This window comes from Equus quagga, chromosome 13 (genome assembly GCF_021613505.1).
Source record: "Equus quagga isolate Etosha38 chromosome 13, UCLA_HA_Equagga_1.0, whole genome shotgun sequence".
NCBI classification, from domain to species: domain Eukaryota; kingdom Metazoa; phylum Chordata; class Mammalia; order Perissodactyla; family Equidae; genus Equus; species Equus quagga.
In genome coordinates this window covers 72,528,495-72,549,622 of record NC_060279.1, presented here as the reverse complement: position 1 = coordinate 72,549,622, position 21,128 = coordinate 72,528,495, and the positions used below count along the sequence as shown (strand labels likewise).

The following is a 21,128-nucleotide window of genomic DNA, read 5'->3' as shown; positions in this document are numbered from 1 at the left end:
CTTTTAATTAGTTCTTTACCTTACTCCCATCCTTGTTTCCTTTCTGCCTGCTTTTGTTTGAGAATTTCCTATTTTAAATGAATGTTTGTCTAACATCTGTCCCATTGATCATTCTAAACGTCCCTATTTTAAAGTCCTTGTCAGATTGTTTCATGAAATTCATTCTATTGTATTTGGAGTAATTCATGTCACAAATGTTGATTTTGTTGGCTAGATTTCTAAGCGTTAGATATCTTCCTGTTTTGGTATTTTGGTGTACAGGCTCATCTCAAGAGGGAAGGGTTTTTTGGTTGGTTTTCTTTGCTCTCTCTCTCACTCTCTCTAATAGTTTGTGTTTGCCTCCCCCTGGCCCAGAGCTCCCAGGAAAGCCTCCGCCCTGGGCAGCACATGGCTCTGTTATCGTTGTTCTGCCTTCATGGAGAGACTGCACGCCATCCCCTGGAGTCAAGCCGTCTGCCTGGGTCCCGCTCCCATCCTGCATGGAAGACTTAGTTTCTGCTGCCTTCTAGTCCACTTCCTGCCCACGGCTCCCGGCTCCCACCCTCACTTACTCCTTCGTGTTGGTGTTCTGCCTCTCACACACACACATGATTATCTTTGTGTGCCCAGTATTTTATCTGTCACTTCTGTGTGTTTGGAGCAGAGGGACTGTGTCAGAACATGGTCTTTTGGGAGCCTTCTTAATGGGAAATACTTCTGTGTACTCCAAAAGAAGGAATGTGAGAAGGCTTGAAGGGAACAGAAGGAAGGAAACCAGCTTGATGAGGGGTTTCCTACATCCCCCCAACGCGGCAAGCGTTGTTGCCTTTACTTTGCAGCCATCCTGCGAGGCAGGAGTGGTTTCTCCCATTCCACACGCGGGAAGTTGGGGCACAGAGTGGGCAGTGGGCTGCCCAGCCTTGCGGCCCCTGAGAGGAGGGAGTGTGGGGGTTTGAACGCTCATCCCTCATTGGGTTTCACTCGGACTTTTGGGCTCACCAGGCTGGTCAGTCCCCTCTCTGCCTGGAATGCCCCGTCTCTTGGCCTGGGTCTGTGGCTGGGCTTAGAGGAAGGGCGTGGCCTGGGAGTACGGGAGGCCTGGCTGTAGGACTCACCAGTTCATCCCTCTTTTCTGGAATGACTTGGCGTCCTTCAGCTAACATTTGTGAAGTGCCTAGGATGAGCCGGGCACTTGGCTAATCCCATGTGGGTTCTTTAATTAAAACAGCTCAAAACAACCCTGAAGAGCAGGTACCATCAACCCCATCTTATACTCAAGGAGACTAACACTCAAGAGCTCATGTGGCGTCCTCGCTTCTCCCAATTAGCAGACGCAGGGCAGGGATTTCCGTGCTGATTGCAAACCCCTAAACTTCCATGCTTCCGGTACGTTCTATTTCCCATGGTGCCTTCCCTGCCAGCCTGCCGCAGTCTCTTGGGAGGTATGATGCCCCAGAAGGGGAGAGTCTTGAGGGTGCTAAGTGTGAGGGCAGAGTCTGAGGGGCTGCAGGGGGGCAACTTTCCTCTGCGTCTCCTGGAGGGGCCCGTTTCAGTCCCTGACATTCAGAAACATAACAGGACGTGAATTCAGGCCCTCAAGGAGTCTGTCCTCCCTCCCTTCCTTGGCCCAGAGATGGTGCATCTTCCGGGTTACCATGGGAGACTCAAGCCCACTGTCCTGATAGAGAAAAAGGCTTTGAATTCACAGAGACACTTCCCGCCCCCATTATTCTTTGTCACAGCACCACGTTGTTTTCCCATCTGTAATTATTTTAGGTGTCAGTTTACTTGTTTACTTCCCATCTCCCCGACCTGAAGCACGCTCTGTGGGGGCAGGGACCTTATTTCTCTAATTTTTGTTGGCCCTCCATTGTCTAGTGTGAGAGCTAGCTGTAGGAGTTGATAAGTAGATTTTCAGTGAATGAACGAATAAAATGAGAGTCAGCTGGCTCCAGTCCTGGCTCTACCATTTAAAAGCTCTGTGGCTTCCAGCAAGCTATTCGCTTTTCCTTATCTGCAAAATGGACTCACAGTGGCAGTTACCTAGGACCGTTGAGAAATTGAGACAGCGTATACAGAGCTGCTCAAAAAAGATAACCCTCGTGTCCTCCTCCTTGATATAATTGTTAATTAGCACCTCAGCTCGGTTGGGGGGCGCAGAAGGATTTTATTCAAACCTTCCCCAGCCCCAGAAAGCATTGATGTACCCAAGCCCTGAGCTCCTGACTTCTCACCAGGCGAGAGCCGGTGTCCACTGAGAGCGGCTCCCGTTATGTGCTAACCTCCGCCAGCAGGACCACAGCACGCATCGGCCTGGGCTGCTGAGAGACCGTGGCCGGCTCCAATTAGGAAGCCCTTCCACAGAGCTGAAGGTTTTGAGGTTAACCCTGAAGAAGCAGCTCCCTTTACACAGCCTTTTAATTAAATGCCTGCGTTTATTTTCTGGAGTGCATTGAATCATTTTACCCGCATCGTGGTGTCTGACAAAGGCCAGTTACTCTGGGTAATGGAAAAGTGCAAAATGAGGAGGCTTCCTGGAGTCTGTTGGATGACACAGCCACTGCTGCTTCTGTGCCCCTTGGCGGCTGGGCGCTCATCTGGGTACAGACCCAGCATGTGGGACAAGCGGTCCAGGGAAGCATTTCCTGATTCCCACCTTTGGCTTGGTTCTTGAGATTCCAAGATCCCCAATGCTAATTAAGGGTGTGAGTCCACTCAGGTGGATCCAGGGCTCCAGAGGCCGAGGAACAATTCCCGTGGACTTCTCGGTGCACAGGTCTTATGCTGGGCTGTGTTGTACGTGATGGTGGCCCTGCCCTCAAGATGCTCACAATATTGTAGGAGAGACAGGGTTCACACAGAAAATATTTTTGTGCTGAGCCAGGCTGTAATGATTATAAAGCAAGTGACAAGCAACCATTTATGCATTGTATACTATCTCCCAGGTCCTTTAAATATGTTATCGAATTGGACCCTCAAAACCTGCTCTCTGAGGATCAGCAAACAGGGGTGTCCACCCGGTCTACAGTAATTTTCCCAAGCGGGGCACAGGTCTGGCCTCATGGGGCTGGCTTCTATTGGTTCCAGCATTTCAGTCTCCGTAGTGACTTCTTTTCCATCCCTGCCAGAAACAGAATGAAAGGTTCCGACAGTGCTTAGCATGTAGCTATGTCCTTCTCTGGGTTTCCTCGTACCCTTTCTCCCGCACCACTGCAGCTTAACGAGGTCATCTTTGAGATGCAGCTCCATCCTGCATGGGGCAGTCACCCCCCTGCCTCCCAGCAGGAATGGTGACACACAACAAGCTTTTCAGACCTTCATCAGTGTTCAAGCACAACCCTTGAGGAAGGCTGCTCACGCCCCGGCACCAGTGGGGCTCCTGGTGATAGACATGTCTGTGGGTTGTCTGGACCCTGGTTCCCAAAGCCTGCTTGCTGGAGCAGTGGCAGCAGCATGGGGGGGGGGGTGCCCACAGGCTGGGTTTTAACAGTTCTGCAGGCCATCCTGATATGCTCAGGTGTAAGAACCACTGGGCCAGGTTCTCGAACCGGCCTGCATGTCAGAATCACCTGGGAAGTGTTTAGTGGTTTTTAAATTTATTATTATTAACTTCATTTTAAAATGTATTCTTTAAAATAAACTTCACTTTTTAAACAGTTTTAGATCTACCGAAGAATTGGGAAGATAATACAGAGAGTTCCTGTAATACCCCACATTCAGCTTGTCCTCGTAATATTAACATCTTATATTAGAATGTACGTACGTGTGTTACAGTTGATGAACCAGTGTTGATATGTTATTGTTAACTGAAGTCCATACTTTATAAAGTTCCCTTAGTTTTCACCTGGTGTCTGCTCAAGAGTCCCATCAGGATCCCACATAACATCGAATCGTCATGTCTACTTATGTTCCTCCGGGCTGTGACAGTTTCTCAGACTCTCCTGGTTCTTGATGACCTTTGTGGTTTTGAAGTGTACTGATCCAGTATTTTGTAGAAGGTCCCTCAATTTGGATTTGTTTGATGTTTTTCTCCTGGTTAGGCTGGGGTTGCGGGTCTTGGGAGGAAGACCACAGAGGTACTGTGCCCATCTCCTCTTATCATATCAAGGGGACGTGCAGTCATTGTGACTTGTCACTGTTGGTGTTGGTCTTGATCTCCTAGCTGGAGGGGCTTTGACTTCTCCATCTGCCCCCGTCCGGTTTCTCCACTGTCCAGTTACTCTCCCCGCCCCCGACTTCCCATGCTGTGCTGTTTGGAAGGAAGTCAGAGTGTGTACCCCACACTAAAGGGTGGGGGGTTATGCTCCCCCTCCTCAAGGGCAGAGGATCTCTGTAGACTATTTGAAATTCTTCTGCACGGGAGATTTGTCTGTTCGCTCCTGTTTATTAATTTATTCAATCATTCATTTATATCAGTGTGGGCTCATGGGTGTTTGTTCCATACCGTCAGTTATAATGCAATACTTCTTTATTTTGTTGATCAGATTGTTTCATCTTTGGCCATTGGGAGCTCTCCCAGTTGGCTCCTGTGTCCTTTTGACATACCCCCATCATTGTGAAGTTTATTATTATTTTTCAGCCACTACAAGCTTATCTTGTCTGTGTCCTGCCCCAGTCCTAGAATCAGCCATTTCTCCGGGGAGCCCTGGTTCCTTTTACTGAGAATGATATTAGAAGCCAAGATCTGGGGGCTGGTGTGCCTACTGCTAATTGGGGTGTCATTAATTCTGAGCCCTCTCAGCTGACAGCAAGGAAATACCCGTGTATTCCTAACCTGTGTATACACGCTTATCTATAAATATTTTTGTGTGTCACCATCTGTATCTGCTCTAAGTTAAACGTGAGTTCATACTGATGTCTTCAACTCCAATCCAGTACCACGTGGATCATTCTAGCTTCCTCCCCTCGCTTCTCTGTAAACTCTCACTCCCAACAGTGAGAAACCTTGTTCCTACCCTCTACCGCCATTTATGTGATGGTTCACTTCCAGCATGCGTGTATAGTGGTATCAGAATCGTAGCTTGTACCTACCTCCGTGGGAATCAACTTTATCAACCGGAGCACAGTGCTTCTCTACAGACTATTTGCCTTTAGTCTTACAGACTCCACTCATTTCTGAAGTTACTCAGGTCAGCTCCTTTCCTGCTGCCCCCTTCAGTGAGGGCGTTTCACACATTTGTAATACTGTTGGATCCTTCTGTGACATTCTGCATTCCATCCTGGGATTCCCCCAATCTCTTAAGTTTTTAAAAAAAAGTGTGTACTTTAGGATTCACTCTGCTGTGAAGTTCTTTGGGTTTCGACAAACACTTAACATCTTTTTTTCACCATTATAGTCTCATACAGAATAGTTTCCCTGCCCTAAAAAAAATGCCCTGTACTTCACCTGTTCTGCCCTCCTGCTCCTCCCTCTGAACCCCTGGCAACCACTGCTTTTTTTTTTTACTGTTTCTATACTTTTGCCTTTTCTAGAATGTCCTAGAATTGGAATCATGCAGTGTGTAGCCTTTTCAGACTGGCTTCTTTCTCTTAGCAATATGCATTTAAGATTCGCTCATGTGTTTTTGTGGCTTGATAACTGGTTTCTTTTTGTTGCTGAATAATATTCCATTATATGAATGTATCATCGTTGGTTTATCCATTCACCTGTTAAAGGGTGTATTGATTGCTTCCAATTGTTGGTGCTTGTGAATAAAGCTGCAGTTTTTGTTTTGTTTTGTTTCGTGGCCATAAGTTTTCAAAGTAGCGCGTTCCTTGTTGCTGGAGGCATCTGAGCAGAAGCTGGGTGCTCATGGGCGGGTGTGTGGGAGAGGGGAGTCAAGGACCACATGGGGCCCTTCACGGAGAGCCCTGTCTGTCCTCTTCCAAATTTGGGGATGGAGCAGTTAAACCCCCGGCCCTTCACCACCCCAGAACCGAGGGTGCACGGGGTCCCCACCACATCCCACCCTTTCCGTGGAAATCTGAACGTTCTCTGCTCGCGACGCTCTCGTGCGATCGTTGCCTTGTCAGTTTCTCACTTTGTTTATTTGACTTCGGAAGGTTCTGCGCTGACCAACGGGGCGTTATCCCTGCACAGCCCGGTGAAGAGGAAGCTGGAGGCAGAGAAGGACTACGTCTTTGACAAGAGGCTCAGGTACAGCGTCCGCCAGAACGAGAACAACTGTCGGTTCCGGGACATCGTCGTGCGGAAGGAGGAGGGCTTCACGCACATCCTGTTGTCCAGTCAGACCTCGGACAACAACGCGCTGACGCCCGAGGTGAGGGGGCAGCACCAGAGGGAGGGTCAGGCGGGGAAAGCCTCTCCCTCAGGCAGGGCGGGGCGCTGCTTTCTCTCCGTTCCATCGATGCAAATAGGCAACACGCACACAAACTTGGCTACAGGACACAATCTGCTAATCACTTGACGTACATCACTATTTGATCTTTATGACCAGGGCACGATACTGTCGCCTTTTACAGGGAAGGCCCTGGTGAACAGAGATTCAATAAACTGAGCAGGGTTGCATAATTAGTCAGGGGGCAGCCCCAGAATCCAAACATCGTGTCTGGGGCTTTTCCAGCTAAACTATGTAGTAGTCAGCATGTCAGATTTCTGTGCTTTAGACGGACTTCTGTTCACTCAACTCACTTACTTTTTTTTTTTATTGCGATATAATTCACTTACCGTAAATTTCACCCTTTTAAAATGTACAATTCAGTGGTTTTAGTATATTCACAAAGTTGTACAACTATCACCATTATCTAATTCTGGAACTTTTCCGTCACCCCAAAGGAAATGCTGTTTTGAAATGAGTGACCTGTTAGTGGTCGCTCCCCTACTCCCTTCCCCAGGTCCCTGGCAGCTGCTAACCTACTTTCTGTCTCTGGACATTTCATACAAATGGAGTCGTACAATATGTGGTCTTCTGTGACTGGCTCCTTTCGCTGAGCATAGCGTTTTCAAGGTTTATTCGTGTTACAGTGTGTCTGTGCTTCCTTTCTTCTCATTGTCTGGCTATGCCACATTTCATCTATCTGTTCTGCAGTTTGGGGACGTTGGGTTGGTTCCACTTTTGGCTATTATGAATAATATCACTAGGAACATTTGTGTACATGTTTCTGTGTGAACATATGTTTTCAGTTTTCTTGGATATATTCCTAATTGTGGAATTGGCTGGGTCATATGGTAACTCCATATTTAACTTTTTGAGGAATTGCCAAGCCGTTTTCCACAGTGGCTGCACCATTTTACATTTGCATCAGCAGTAAGTATATGGAGGTTTCAATTTCTCCACATCCTTGCCAACACTTGTTACTGTCTGTCTTTTTGATTATAGCCATTTTAGTGGGCGCGAGGTGGTATCTCTTTGTGGTTTTGATTTGCATTTTCCTAACGTCTAACCACGTTGGGCACCTTTGTGTGTGCTTCTAGGCCATTTGTCTATCTTTGGACAAATGTCTATTCAAATCTTTTGCCTGTTTTCCAAATTGGAGTTTTTTACATTGTTGAGTTTTAAGAGTTCTTAAAATATTCTGGACACCAGGCCGTAATCAGATATGTGATTTGAAAATCCTTCCTCCCATTCTCTGGGTTGGTTTGTTACTTTCTTGATGGTGTCCTTTGATGGACAATTTGAAAAATGTTGATGAAGTCCAATTTATCTTTTTTCTGCATTACTTTTTGATGCTAATCATATTGTCTTAGGTGAACAGAACTGGGAAACAATGAATACTTAATGCAGGTGGGTCGACAACACCATTCAAAACGTGGGGTACTTAGTGGGGAGCGATGAGGGGACTCTTGATGGCGCAAATGTGGGAAAACACTCAGCCAAGCGGCCTTCTCCAGCTAGACTGACCTGGGGCACGGCATAGAGTCGCAATGACAAAGCAATGACAGTGCAGTGGCTCTTTGTGCTTTGTATTTGCTATTGTCCCGTTTCATCCCACTGGTCCCTTCTGATGTACGCTTATTATGATCCACATCTTACCGATGAGGAAACTGGCTTAGAGAACTTACCGGGCCTGGGGTCACATGGCATAACCGAATGTCGCTTTGGGAGGGCAGGGCAGGCACCGCTGTCACTCTTGCTCCCTATTTTGTCTCTCGCACGCAGCCCGGTGCCTGCCCCATTGAAGACAGTTAACTGCAAAGCCCCTTTTCCCTGTCCCTGTAATATGCTTCACTCTGCTTTCGTTGGTAGCAATGAAGACATGGAGGGTCGGCCACAGGGCTGTGTCTTGTAGGGCACACAGCCGAGGAGTGACTGCCCACCCAGACTGGGATGGGTAGGATGGCCTGACCTTGCCTGGTGTATCCAGTACACTCGGCGAGGCCCAGGAAGTGGGGTGGGGTGGGGTGGGGTGGGAGGCGCTGTGTCCTTGAACTTGTCATCACACGTCCTATCAGCATGATTTGCATAGACTTTGGTTCTTTTACAGGATGGTGGGTGTGACAGTCAGGAATGACCGCCAACCTGTAAGCGCAGAGACGTTTGTCGTTTGTGGGGATGGTGGTTGCTTGTTGCCCCTCCTTTAAGCATGGTGTTTTGGGGTCTTTCCCTCCTCCACCTTTGGAATCATCCCAGGGTTCTCTGCTGTGTAGACCTCTGTATAGGATTCAGAGAAGTCCAGACCTGGGGTTTACCCCAAAGGCTGTTCTGCACATGTTTATGTACCTGGAAACCTTGTTATTTTAAGCTCATCCTGAAACATCCGCAGGAGACCAATTCTTGTTGGATTTTTTCTACTTCACTACTTTTTAAAAGCATGCTTTAAAAAGACACAGCCTTTTCCTTTGATGAATCGAATAATGTGAATCTCCCAGTTGGTTCTGTCTCCCTGGATCAGCTTTGCATGTTAACTACTGCCTACTCACCGTGGAGAACGCGTGGCATCCTGCCGATTTAGGTGCACGGCGTCTCACCTCCCAAGACAGGAGCTTGGTTAATTCGGGCTTGCATTCCTAATTGGCGTGTGTTGGTGACAGAACAGGAGGAAAGTGGAAAACTCTTATTGATCTGGTGTTTTCAGCTGTCTCAACAACCAGAGTGGATTAGCTGTATGGATAAGCCGGCTAACCGGGTAACGTGGGCCCAAAAGAAAGATCCTACTGAAGTGAAGAGGTGTTGTTAGCAGAGGAAGACTGATTTGGGAGTCTAGCAGACCTGGGTTCGAATCCTGCCTCCACCAACTCACCCCTTCTGTCCCCTCGGGAAGCTCGTTTGCCTCTCTGAGCTACAATATCTTGCTTGTAGGATTAGCGGTAACATCTGCAAAGAGGCTCACAGAGTACCTGGCGCGTAGGAGGCCCTCCACAAATGTTCCTGTCATTGTTAGGGTGAAACAGAGGTGGTTTAATGGGCACCGGCAGACCCGGCCTTGCTCGTTTGTGGAGGGACAAGAGGGGGCTGCCTTCACAGTCATAACTGAATTTCTTTTTCTGGTTGTATATGTGACATTGATTGGATTGGCCTCATGGGCAGAAATTCATCCATTGCTGAGTGTGTTAACTAGATTCTGAGGCTAGCGGGTGTGTCGTAATATTTTTCCTGTCTGGAAAATAGCGAAGAACCAGGAGAATAATGAAAATGCCCCTTAAGAAAAGAGCCAGCACAATGGATTGCCCAAAGTCTTGGTGACGGAAAGCTCATCCTCTTACCCCGTTAGGAGAGGACCCCATGCCCTCACTCAACTCCCGGTTTTCATCAGTGCTCCCAGCCTCAGCAGACAGCAGCACCACCACCCCGGGAGCACCCCAGACATGCAGAAGTCACATGTCACACCCTCTTATCATACGCCACATCCACACTATCTTCAAGCTATTTCATTCTTAAATAGCTCCCTGATATGTTTCCTTCTCTCTGTTTTCATTCTAAGCTTCCTAGTTCACACTACTAGGCTGTCCTGTCTGGACTATCACAATTACCTTCTCACAGGTCTGCCCACCTTCACGTCTCCTGCCCTGTAATCCATTGTCCACAAGGCAGGCAGAGTGCCCTGCCGGAAACACAAGTCTGATCAAGTCACCCCTTCCACACACATGTATACCCATACACACTGTGAACACATCACTGGATCCCGATCACTTTGGTTAAGAATTAAAACCTTTGGGCCAGCCTTGTGGTACAGTGGTTAAGTGCGCACGTTTTGCTCCAGCGGCCCGGGGTTTGCCAGTTCGGATCCCAGGTGCGGACATGGCACCGCTTGGCAAGCCATGCTGTTGGAGGCGTCCCACATATAAAGTAGAAGAAGATGGGCATGGATGTTAGCTCAGGGCCAGTCTTCCTCAGCAAAAAAGAGGAAGATTGGCAGCAGTTAGCTCAGGGCTAATCTTCCTCAAAAAAAAAAAAAAAAGAATTAAAACCTTTAATGTGGCCTGCAGGGTAAGTGCATTCTGACCCTTGAGCCTCACCTCATATCACATGTCACTCTTCTCCCCAGCTGCACTCCAGTCACGCTGGATTTCTTTCATGCTCACACCTGCCTCTGGACCTTTGTGCATGCCTGTCTTCCTGACTGAAACAGCCTTCTCTTTCTCCTTGCTTAGCTGACCCTGCTGTTCCTAAAGATCTCAGCTCAGCCATCAGTTCCACAGGAGAGTCTTCCCTCACCTCCCTGACCAGGTTGTATCGCTCTCTCATGTGCTTTCATAGCACCATGCACCCCTCCCTTCTGGAACTTATCCCAGTTGTTAGTGCACGTGGATTTGCGTGGTAATTTGTTAAGTGTCTGATTCCACCCGTTAGACTATAAACTTCTTGAGGAGGTAAATCCTGTGCCGTTCACTCAATTCAATAAACATTTGTTAAATTCTACTCTGTGCAGTGCTCTGGACTAGGTGTTTCAAGGGTTATGCAGATGAGCAGGATACTATTTTAGTTCTTAAGGGATTGTATTGTCTATTACTGCCTAACAAATTGCCCTAAACTTAGCATCTTAAAACAACAAACATTTATTATCTCACAGTTTCTGTGGGTCAAGAATCCGGGCCTGGCTTAGCTGGATGCCTCTGGCTCAGGGTCTCTCACAAGCCCACAGTCAGGGGGTGGGCTGGGGCTCCACTCTCGACTGAAGGCTCGGTGGAGGGGGAGCCGCTTCCAAGCTCACCCAGGTGGCTGTTGGCAGGTGTCAGGCCCTCACTGGCCAGAGACAGCAGTTCCCTGCCTCGTGGCTACTCCACGTGGGCTGTGGAATGGCCTCTCCATGGGGCTGCTCACACGTGGCACCTTGCCTCCCCCAGACCGAGAGCTCCAAGAAGGGGAGAGAGCACAAGAGGATGGCCCACATGAGCTATAGTCCTTTTGTAGCCTAGTCTCCTCTTGAAAGGGACCTCCCTTCCCTTTTGTCACATTCTCACGCTTAGAAGTGAGTCACTAGGTCCAGTCTACACTCAAGGGGAAGGGATGACAGAAGGGCATGAATATCAGTGGAGGGGATCCCTGAGGACCAGCTTGCAGGCTGCCTGTCACAGGGATTTAAGTCAGGTAGGAGGCAGGATAAGGTGAGGATGCACCTGTCCTATAAGGGAGTGCGTCAGAAGCGTCATAGCAGGATTGGGGGGTCAGGAGAATGAAGAGTGTGCCTTTGGTTGGTGATATTTGGGAACGCCTTCACGAAGGTGGTTGCGGTTGAGATGGGCCCCGGGTGACTGAGTTGAGCAGGTAAAGATGAGGTAGAGACAGGGACCCTGGTCTGCTCTCATTTTACACCCACTTCTGATGGATCTGGTTATCTGCATCCAACCCGCGGCAGATCGGAAGCCGGAAGCAGTGGAGGACGACTGTGCCTCCCCCAGCAGACGCTGACAGCGGAGCCAGCGCCTGACAAGGCAGGGAATCTCAAGAACAGATTTAGGACTTCAGGCGCATGGCGGGCTGGTACCACTGGTTATTGTGGCTCATCCCAGGAGCCTCTGAGGGGACTGATCTGTCATACGCCAGCAGGTGACCACCGAGAGTTGGTTACGTGTGTGCAGTGTGTTGTGTTGAAGAAGGCAAAGGAGTGTGTAATAATTTTAGAACGTTTTACTTTAAACAAACCAGTGACATTATAAAATTTGGGGTCCTTCAAGAAGGTGGAACCCCAGCCATCAGTCCCAATTGGATTATCAACACAAGAAAGGCAAAGGAAAGGTGTACTAAGTAGATAGAATTTTTTTCAAATTAAAAAAATGTACTTTGTACTGTTGTTGGATGAATAGAACACAGATTTATTTCCATTTGGTTCTTAAAGGAGGTGGCTGTTTTGTTGGATGTTGTTTTCACTAACTGACAAGGAAGTGTGACCGCAGATGGAGAGGCCACTCGGAGTCCAGTGTGGAGAGGCAGCTCGTGCTTTACGGCAGGGTTTCTTGTGTTTGCCTCCCAGAGAACAGAGTTCACATGTGGGTGAGAGCATGTCTGTTTCTGGGGGCAGATGGATGGAAGGACCCACGAGATAGTGGCCTCTTAGCGTTTTTGCTGCTCACAATGAATGGCCATGGCTTGTACCCGGTTAGAGGGGAAAGTGCCTCCCTGTCCTCACAGAGTGCAGGCCAGGAGAGTCTCATTTCAGATTGACGTCTCACCCTGTTTGTTCCACTAAGATTTACCCATTCATGGAAGTCATCCTTCCATATGGAGTAGAAGAGAGAGAAGGGCCAGCGGGATGAGGTCTGCATCCTGCTTCTTCCCCTGACTGGTCACCTCCGGCAACTTACTTCACTTCTCTGAGTCCTCCTCCCTTCACCTGCAAGATTGGGATACCACTCCCGACCTTACAGGGTTTTTGTTTGGAATAGAATATTATATGGAAATGACTCGATTCGGTCCTAGCACTTCTAATGCTTACGAAATGGGGGCTTCTTTTAAAAGTATAATTTAAAAAGCAGTGCTCTCATAATATTTCCCCACTGTCCTCTATGATTATGCCTACTGGGTAATTAATAATGGTCCTTTAAAAGGCTGCTCACTTACTGTCCCCCCACTGGACTCTCAGCTCCATCCAGGTGAGGGCATGCCTTGTTTTCTCTTACCGTGAGTTCTCTGCATGTATTTTTTCTCCTTCCCTAACTTCTGTTGGATTGAGTAATTGAGCTTTTATTTTACATCCCCCCATTCATTATAATTCATGTACTTTTAAGAAGTTTTCCTTAAGTTTTGTACCCCCAGCGAAGCCTAAATGTGGTCGTTCCCTCTCCACCACTCCAGACATGCACACCTGCGTGCTCCACAGTCATCCCTCCTCTCGTTGTACACACTATTCTCTCCTAGGACTAGAGTTCTACCTTGGGCAAACCCCCAGCCTCCACCAGGATGGTGACTTTTACAGTCAATTCTTCTGTTGATTTATCCACATGTTCATGTATCATCCACATTCACCAGTTTCTTTGCTGGCTGATGTTCCTTGCGTATCAGTTTTTTCTTTCTGGATATAGTTTTCTTCTTCTTGAAGTGCATCCTTTTTTAGTTCTTTCCATGAAGGTCTAAGAGTGGTAACATTCTTTTACCGAAATTGCCTGATCTTTACCCTTGCTTTTGAATGATAGTTTAGTTGGATACAGAATTAGCATTTGATGGTCATTTCCCTCAGCACCTGGAAAATTTTCTGGGTCTGATGCCAAAGCCCACTTCCTGTGTGCCATCTGCTAGCCATGCAAGGGTCTTAGTTGGATTAGGATGTGCCAAGGCCGGGCCTCCTAGAGATGGCTAACATACCTCACCTGGGCTGTGCAGCGGACTCCCTTCCCATGCCTTGGAAAGGGCTGAACAAGCAAATGCTGGAAGAAGATTTGCAGAGATTTGCGGGGATTAAACGACTCCCAGCCGGGCTTCCCAGTCTGCCCAGTGACCCACCACCACCTTATTAGCACTCTGTGCCTGCCTCGGGGGTAGTACAGGGTCCCTGGCTATGGTATTTCTTTGTGTGGCCTGGACGTGGCTTGTATCTGGGTGGGGGGTACTCCCTGCACAGGCAGAGCAGAGTACTCACCTCCACCCTCAGGAGTGAGGCCACTGGTCTGAAAGCCCGGGGCTCACAGGACTGGTGCTTAACATTCCTGCAAATCCTCCTCTGCCCGCAGATCATGAAGGAGGTCCGGCGAGCGCTCTGCAACGCAGCCACGGACGACAGCAAGCTGCTGCTCCTCAGTGCGGTGGGCAGCGTGTTCTGCAGCGGCCTGGACTATTCCTACCTAATCGGCCGGCTGTCCAGTGACCGGCGAAAGGAGAGCACCCGGATCGCGGAAGCCATCAGGTGAGCTGTGCTCCTCTTCGCACACGCTGGGGCCCCCCTCGGGTGCCAAATTTAGCAGGTGAAAGCACAGGCTACTCAGTTAAATTGGAATTTCAAACATGAAGAATTTGTTTGTAGCATAAGGATGTCCCGTGCAATATTTGAGACGTACTTATGTTAAAAAAAATTTGTTATTTATCTGAAATTGAGATTTTAGTCAGGCATCTTGTATTTTCCTGCCAAAATTAGAGATGCCTTTGCTTTCTAGGTTGGATCCCACTTTATTCTTTCAATTGAAAAGAGATTTTATTTCCTTAGGTTAAGCCCCGTGTCTAGTAATGTCTATGTATTATCCACAGTGATCCTGCCCTCTGGCTGATGGTGAAATCTTTGAGTTTCTGGGCGTTCCCTGTGCCCTGGAGCTGACGTGGCTCAGCCCTGGGGAGGACGATGGAGGGGTTCCCTGGGAGGCTGTGCATTTGCAGACCAGATGGGGTTGGGCGTGTCTCCCCCTCTCTTCTTACCTTTGAGGCAAATGTTGGGATCCTGCGGGTGACATCCTATTGCAACAATCAGTATTTCTTCTGGGACTCTGAAGGGTGGTTAGTTCCCTTCTCTTTACAGATTTATCAAAAGCAGGTGGGTGTGATTTCCAGCGGAGGCTGTCCCTTGTCCTCCGCCCTGGGAAGGGCACCCGGGCTCGCTGCTGCACCTGCACCGTGCTCAGAGTCATGGTTCAGTAATGCCACCTGGTCTTATTCCACGTGGTGTCGGGGATTTTTTGGGGCCTCCAGTCTTGCTGTGCTGTGGCAGCGTCACACGGAGGCTGATTCCCCCACCTGGCTGTGGGGGGCTTCCAGGGGTAGCGGAGTCTCCAAGAGATGACGTGGGGACACCCTCATATGTGCGGTTCCGAGTCCCTCTTCAGGCTGAAGCGTCCCGTGGGGTCTCTGCTCCAGGACATCCGTGTGCTTCCTGTTGCAGAATTCTTGCAGAGGAGACGTGAAAAGCCGCTACGATGTATGAGAACAGGCTTCGTGGTTTCCTGCTGCACTCAGGGCTCCTGGGTGCAGACAGCCCTGGCCATGTCCACGGCGGGGTGTCCCCTGCTTGTCATGTCCACATGATGCAGCTGCCTTGTCCTGTGGCAAGGGGAGCAGCAGGGTCCCCAGTAAGCTTCTCTCCTCATTTATGGGACCATCAGAGATGGGGCCTGAGGACAGCTTCGGCCGTAGCCATCATCTGGTTGGTGAATTCAGTGGAGGCATTAGCTAGATTTCCGGAAGTCCCAAACTCCAGGAGATGCTCAACCCATTAGCCCACCTCTGGACCCCACAGTCAGTGGAATTCAGGCATTTGCCATCCCATTAGGAGGATGAGTTTCTCTTAGGCAGAGTGGAGGCAGAGACGGCACAGGGCATTCTTCTTCATGCTTCAAAGGGAGTGGTAGCTCCTCATTCATGATCTGGTAGGGACGTGGGGAGAGGGAACGGGGATGTCCCCTAGGCCACTGATTCTCAGCAGCGACAGCACAGAGAATCCCCAGGGAGCTTTTCCAAAACCCAGCTGCTTGGCAGCACCCGCAAGAGATCCTGAATTAAAGAGTGTGGGGTGGGGCCAGCACATCTTTGCTATTAAAGTTCCCTTGGGGGTTGTAGTGTGCAGCCAGGGTTGCGAACCCTGCCCCATGCTAACCAAGAGGTTTCTGTACCGCTGACTGACAGCACTAAGTTTTAGAAACAAAAAGATCCTTATTTTTATGCAAGAGAGAAAAGGTGGTTATAAGAGAAGTGGGTGAAGAGGAAGGTGATAGAAAGGATAAGGGGGAGGTGAGGAGCTTTGAGAGAAATGGGTGGGGGTGCAGACAATATGGCCCCATAGAGAAGAATGCCCGTGGGGTCACCACCAAACTCCTATGGGGGAGCTTCGGCTCCACCAACTCTGGGGTGCTCCCTCCAGCAGCCACACTTCAGAGTCTGGGACACGATGCGGCAGAGAAGCATCGTGAGTAAAGGGCATGGTCAGTAAGTGAGTTTGGGCTATGCTGGCAGCTCTGTCCCACTCCTGCAGATTTTCCCGGCATGTTAACGTATTTACCGTCTGAGAAGTCTCTTGCGAGAGAACTTTGTTTAAAATCTAGCATGGCTGAAACATCTTTTGGCCATCGAATCTTATAAGCTACTGACATCTCTCGTAATTCTCTTGGGACATGCCTTCTCTCAGCTGGGCTGACCTCCAGGATCTGGGCATGCTGCACAGCCACAGCACCCCCCCCCCCCCCCCGCCACTCCCCGCCCCAGCAGTGCTCCCACCCCGTCCTCATCGTTTCCTAAAGAAAACATGTGCGCACATGGCCCAGTGCGCCATGTTCACTCTGCAGATGTTCATTGAATGAATTAGCAGATGTGGGAAGAGCTCGGTGATTCATTCAGCAGAAGCCTCTATCCAGGACCCAAACAGAGCTGCCTGCCCACCCTGAAAGGGAGGCTGCCCTCACCTGAACTCCTCACAGGTGATGTGGTGGCCTGCTGGTGGCTAGCTGGACCAAGAGTGATCAGATAAGCCATGTGAAACACTTGGACTCTTCCTGGCACATCCTAAGTACTTAGAATAGGTATAAAGAATTGTTTTCATTGTTACTACTGTTATTTCTGGCCACGAGTTCTAGCTAAGCCTGGGTCTAACTATGGAGCGGGCTTCCAGAGCAACCCTCTGGGGCTCTGGGATGACTGTCACCGTGCGGATCTGGTGCTCACAGGCTCTGTACCGGCTGACCTGGCTCTGAGCTTTGGCAGTGAAAGGGCCGCACCCCACGGCTCAGTTAAAGGGAATGGGCAGCCGGGTCACACAGGAAATGCCAGTTGCTCCGCATGAAATCCAAACATCCCCATGTGCAGAATTTTGCTTCTGAGCCTTCTCTGGGCCAGGAGAACACATCACAGACCACTGAGAACGGAACGAAAGCCACGTCTGCCCTCCCCGGCAGATGCACTGGCCGTAACCATAGCGGCAGCGATCCAGGGCTCCCCGGGTGTTGGGCACTGTGCTGGTGCGCTGTGTGGACTGTCTCATTTAATTCTCATACGGCCTATGGGGACACACCATCAGCTTCCCTATTTTACAAGGAGGAAAGTGAGGCTTCAGAGACTGGTAACTTGTCCAAGATCTCACCACTAGTTAGGGACAGAGTCGAGACTTGGCCCCACGTCTTGGAGACGTCAAAGTTCCTGCTGCTTCTACCACATCAGAACAGTCCAGCAGCTCAGGCAGGCAGAAGCCGCAGGGCTCGGGTTGAGCGGAGGAAGCTGCGAGGGCTGGGGTCAGCCTGATGGACTTGGATGCTGGGGAGGACAGCCAGCCATCTCCCTAGCGCAGCCCCGCTGTCCGAGTCAGGATCAGATATCTGAGCAGCAGCGTCTGTAATGCAATATCCTGTTTGCCGTCTGGCTCCCCCATCCCCTGGGCCCTTGCGATAGAGATCTGCTGCTCGAGGTGAGAGGAAATGGATGGGGAGAGTGGTCTGTGCTTCACATTTTTCTATCAAGGAAATGAACTGATGAGGCTGCTTGCATTGAAACAGGAGGGGTTGGAGATGGAGGGTTGGAGCTGTGCACACTGGGCCCCTTAGCCTCAGGGGTCCCTGATGCTCCTGCACAGAGCTTAGGTTGTACACAAAGCGAAAGTCTCTGGGGTCTAGAGGGGGAAGCTTCCAGAAGGTTGTGAGGGCTCAGGTGAATTCCCAAAGGACTGTCATGTGGATGACGGAGCAGAGGGAATGGGGGTATCAGAGATTCCCACGTGAGGCCCACAGCAGGGATGGACCCCCTTTGTTGAAGATGGTCAACAGAGGCCAGAGGATGCATCCTCAGGATGCTGTGGAGGGAATTCTGCCCCAAGTGGAAGATTTGGCTCCATGACTCTTACAGTCCTTCCCAACTCTGAGATCCAAGATGCCAGAATTGTATGAGGGTGTTTAGGAATGGGATGTCTGCCAAAGATCACCCAAACCCTGTGGTTCCAAGGACCCTATAAAGAAGCCCCACATCCCCTGCAGACTCCAAATTGCATCTGGTAAGAAGTACTTGTTAAAACCAGCGACTGAGGCTGTGAAGTTAGGAAGCCAAGCCAGGAAATGGACCATTGGAAAACCAGGAATAAGAGGGCCATGGTGCCAGGACTCCCTCTTTGTAGCACTGTCCTTTGGGGGTCAGCTGAAGTGGGGCCAGCAGCGGCTGAGATAACCCATCATCTACTCAGAAAGAGTCATACAGGAGTCAGAAATGAGATGTCTCAAGCCTGAGGTGAGGGTGCATACTTTCATGATGACATATAAGTCATAAGATTCCCCCACCGCAGCGAAATGTTAAGCAGTCTTCTCATGGTTGAATCCAATCCCAACATGTCACCATGACACCCACATCATTTGTTAAGAACTAGGGGGGAATAGTATCAATTGAGAAGGGATAAATCAGCTCTACATTTGTATTAGTTAGGTATTAGTTGCTCTAATAATAAAACTCAAATATATATTATGGCTCAAATATATATTATGAGAAATTTACTTCTCACATAGGTGAACCTAAAGCAGGTGTTACTGATCAGCCCATGGCTGTCCTCCAAGTGGTGACTCAGGAACCCAGCCTCCTTCCACCTTGTGGCTCTGCCAAGATTGCCATGCTCGTCAAGATGACAGGGCTTGGAGAACCACATGGTGGGAGGTTTCCATGCACCAGGCCTGGAAGGGCGTATATGGTTTCCACCCACATTCCCTCGGCCAGCGCTTGTTTACTTGGTCACAGCCAGCTGCAAGGGACGCTGGGGAACGTGTTCTAGCAGTGGACCCAGGAAGAAGAGGACAGGGAAACCAGGCCTGGTGAATAGCTAGTGTGTCACTGCCACACATCTGCAGTCTTTGCTCTTGTTCTGGGAGAATCCTTTATGTATTCAGCAGCTGTTTACTGAGTGTTTGTCCTGGTAGGTGTAGAGACAAAGCGGTGCACAAGGCAGACCTGTGGGTTTCCTTAAGGAGCTGAAGGGGGAGGAGAATTCAAAAACAAGAAAGCAAGCAGATAATTAGGATAACTGCAAACTGTGATAATGGGAGAGTTTTCCAAGAACTCTCAGAGGCCCGTGCGGCTCATGCACAGTGAGCAGGGGTGAGAGAGACGTGAGATAAGCCTGGAGAGGTGAGCAGAGGCGGACCAAATCACGGTCGGGAGTTTGGACTTTATTCTTGTGAGTTCTTGGCAGTTTCCAATCTCCCACCTGAGGATAATGAAGGAGGCGGGCTTTCCTAGATGTCTTGGATCTTCCCTCCATGTCCAGATGCATATTAAAATGTTATGGATCTTATATAACAACTAGGGGGAAGGTGAAAAGCGTTCTAAGGCAAAGGAAGTAGAGGTTATTGCGGAGTCTTTGCTTAACAGGTGAAGGTGCGTGCTGTAGCCTTGCTCAGTGCAGAAAGCAGAGAGACAAAATACTGCTGAATCCCATGGCCATGGTTCCAGATGTCTCATGCCTCCAGGGGAGCCCAGCGTCCTTCCCCAATTTTGATCAAAGCCACCCTAACGCACAGACCCTCGCCAGCATTCTAGAGCCACCCTTAATGAGTCTGGCATCCTTTTAGGTAATTCAGAATCAGACAATTCTAGGAAGGAAAGAAATCTTAAATGTCATCAGTCCCCACCCGTGCCCACCATCTGAAGCTTGGATTTCCTCTGCAACATCACCCAAAGTGATCAGCGAGCCAAAACTGGAACACCTCCAGTGATGAGGAGTTCATCCCTCCCAAAGCTGCCCACTCCACCTCGGCCAGGGCGCTTCAAACATCCCTTCTCTCCTTGAGTTCAAGTGTGCCTCCTTGTAACACTTGCCTTTTGGTTCTATTTCTGGTTCTGGTTCCAAACCTTAACATGCAGGTTGTCTTCCTTAGGATAGCTACAATTTGTCAGTAACTAGGGAGTGGAAGGATGTGGTAACTGGGTCCAATATTGGGACACCAGGTCCCATAAACCTGGGATCATCTGGGAAAACTGGGACATGTGGTCACCCCGTGAATTTCCCTCTCTCTGAAAAGCTGGCACTTGTGCTTCACACCTGTTGCTGGGAGAGAGGGACCCTGCCTGGCGCCCCTCCCTTCTGACGACCTGCGGGTGCATCACAGCTTCTTTCAGCCTCCGCAGAATGAAGGGTGTCAAGGGGTCCCCACAGGCCTGGGCACCTGTTAAAGAGGGTCTTCTCTCTCCTCCTAGGGACTTCGTGAAGGCCTTTATCCAGTTTAAGAAGCCCATTGTGGTGGCCATCAATGGGCCCGCCCTGGGCCTGGGCGCCTCCATCCTGCCCCTCTGCGACATCGTGTGGGCCAGCGAGAAGGCCTGGTTTCAGACCCCCTATGCCACCATCCGCCTCACGCCCGCCGGCTGCTCCTCGTACACCTTCCCCCAGATCCTGGGCGTCGCGCTGGTAAGCCTCTCGTCTCTCCCGTGGGCTTCCTCTCTGTGATGCGTGGATTTGGGTCCCGACAAGCCCCCTCCTCTACCCTGCGTTTAGGATATGGTCCTTCAGGTGGATAGAAACCTAGGGGTGCTCCCAGCCTGTGGAATCTGCTGGTGGTCTCAGCTTCCTCTGCCCAACCCCCCAGAGGAGCTGGGATGCGGCGCAGCTGATCTCAGAGCCTTCAGGCTGTGGGGGCCGGATCCCAGGGGCCGGGTGGCTGAGGACTGAGAGGGTGATGGGGATGTTTACTTATTGAACATGTACTGTGTTCACTTAAGTTAGTTTACTTAACTAAGCACTTAATTTAGTTAAGTTAGTTCACTTAACTAAGCACTAAACTTGTTCACTTAACTAAGCACTTAGTTAAGTTAGTTCACTTAACTAAGCACTAAACTTAAGTTTGTTCACTTAACTAAGCACTTAACTTAGTTAAGTTATTCACTTAACTAAGCACT

General features: G+C 49.6%; 1 protein-coding gene across 1 annotated transcript in view; it reads left to right on the top strand.

Moving 5' to 3' along the window:
- The window catches only part of CDYL2 (chromodomain Y like 2), a 157,165-nt gene that overhangs the window by 122,480 nt on the left and 13,557 nt on the right, over window positions 1-21,128 (top strand). The window contains exons 5-7 of the mRNA XM_046682054.1: window positions 6,022-6,239; window positions 14,024-14,196; window positions 20,430-20,640. Of these exons, the coding sequence (XP_046538010.1) occupies window positions 6,022-6,239; window positions 14,024-14,196; window positions 20,430-20,640 (602 nt within the window). The remainder of the gene's footprint in view (window positions 1-6,021; window positions 6,240-14,023; window positions 14,197-20,429; window positions 20,641-21,128) is intronic.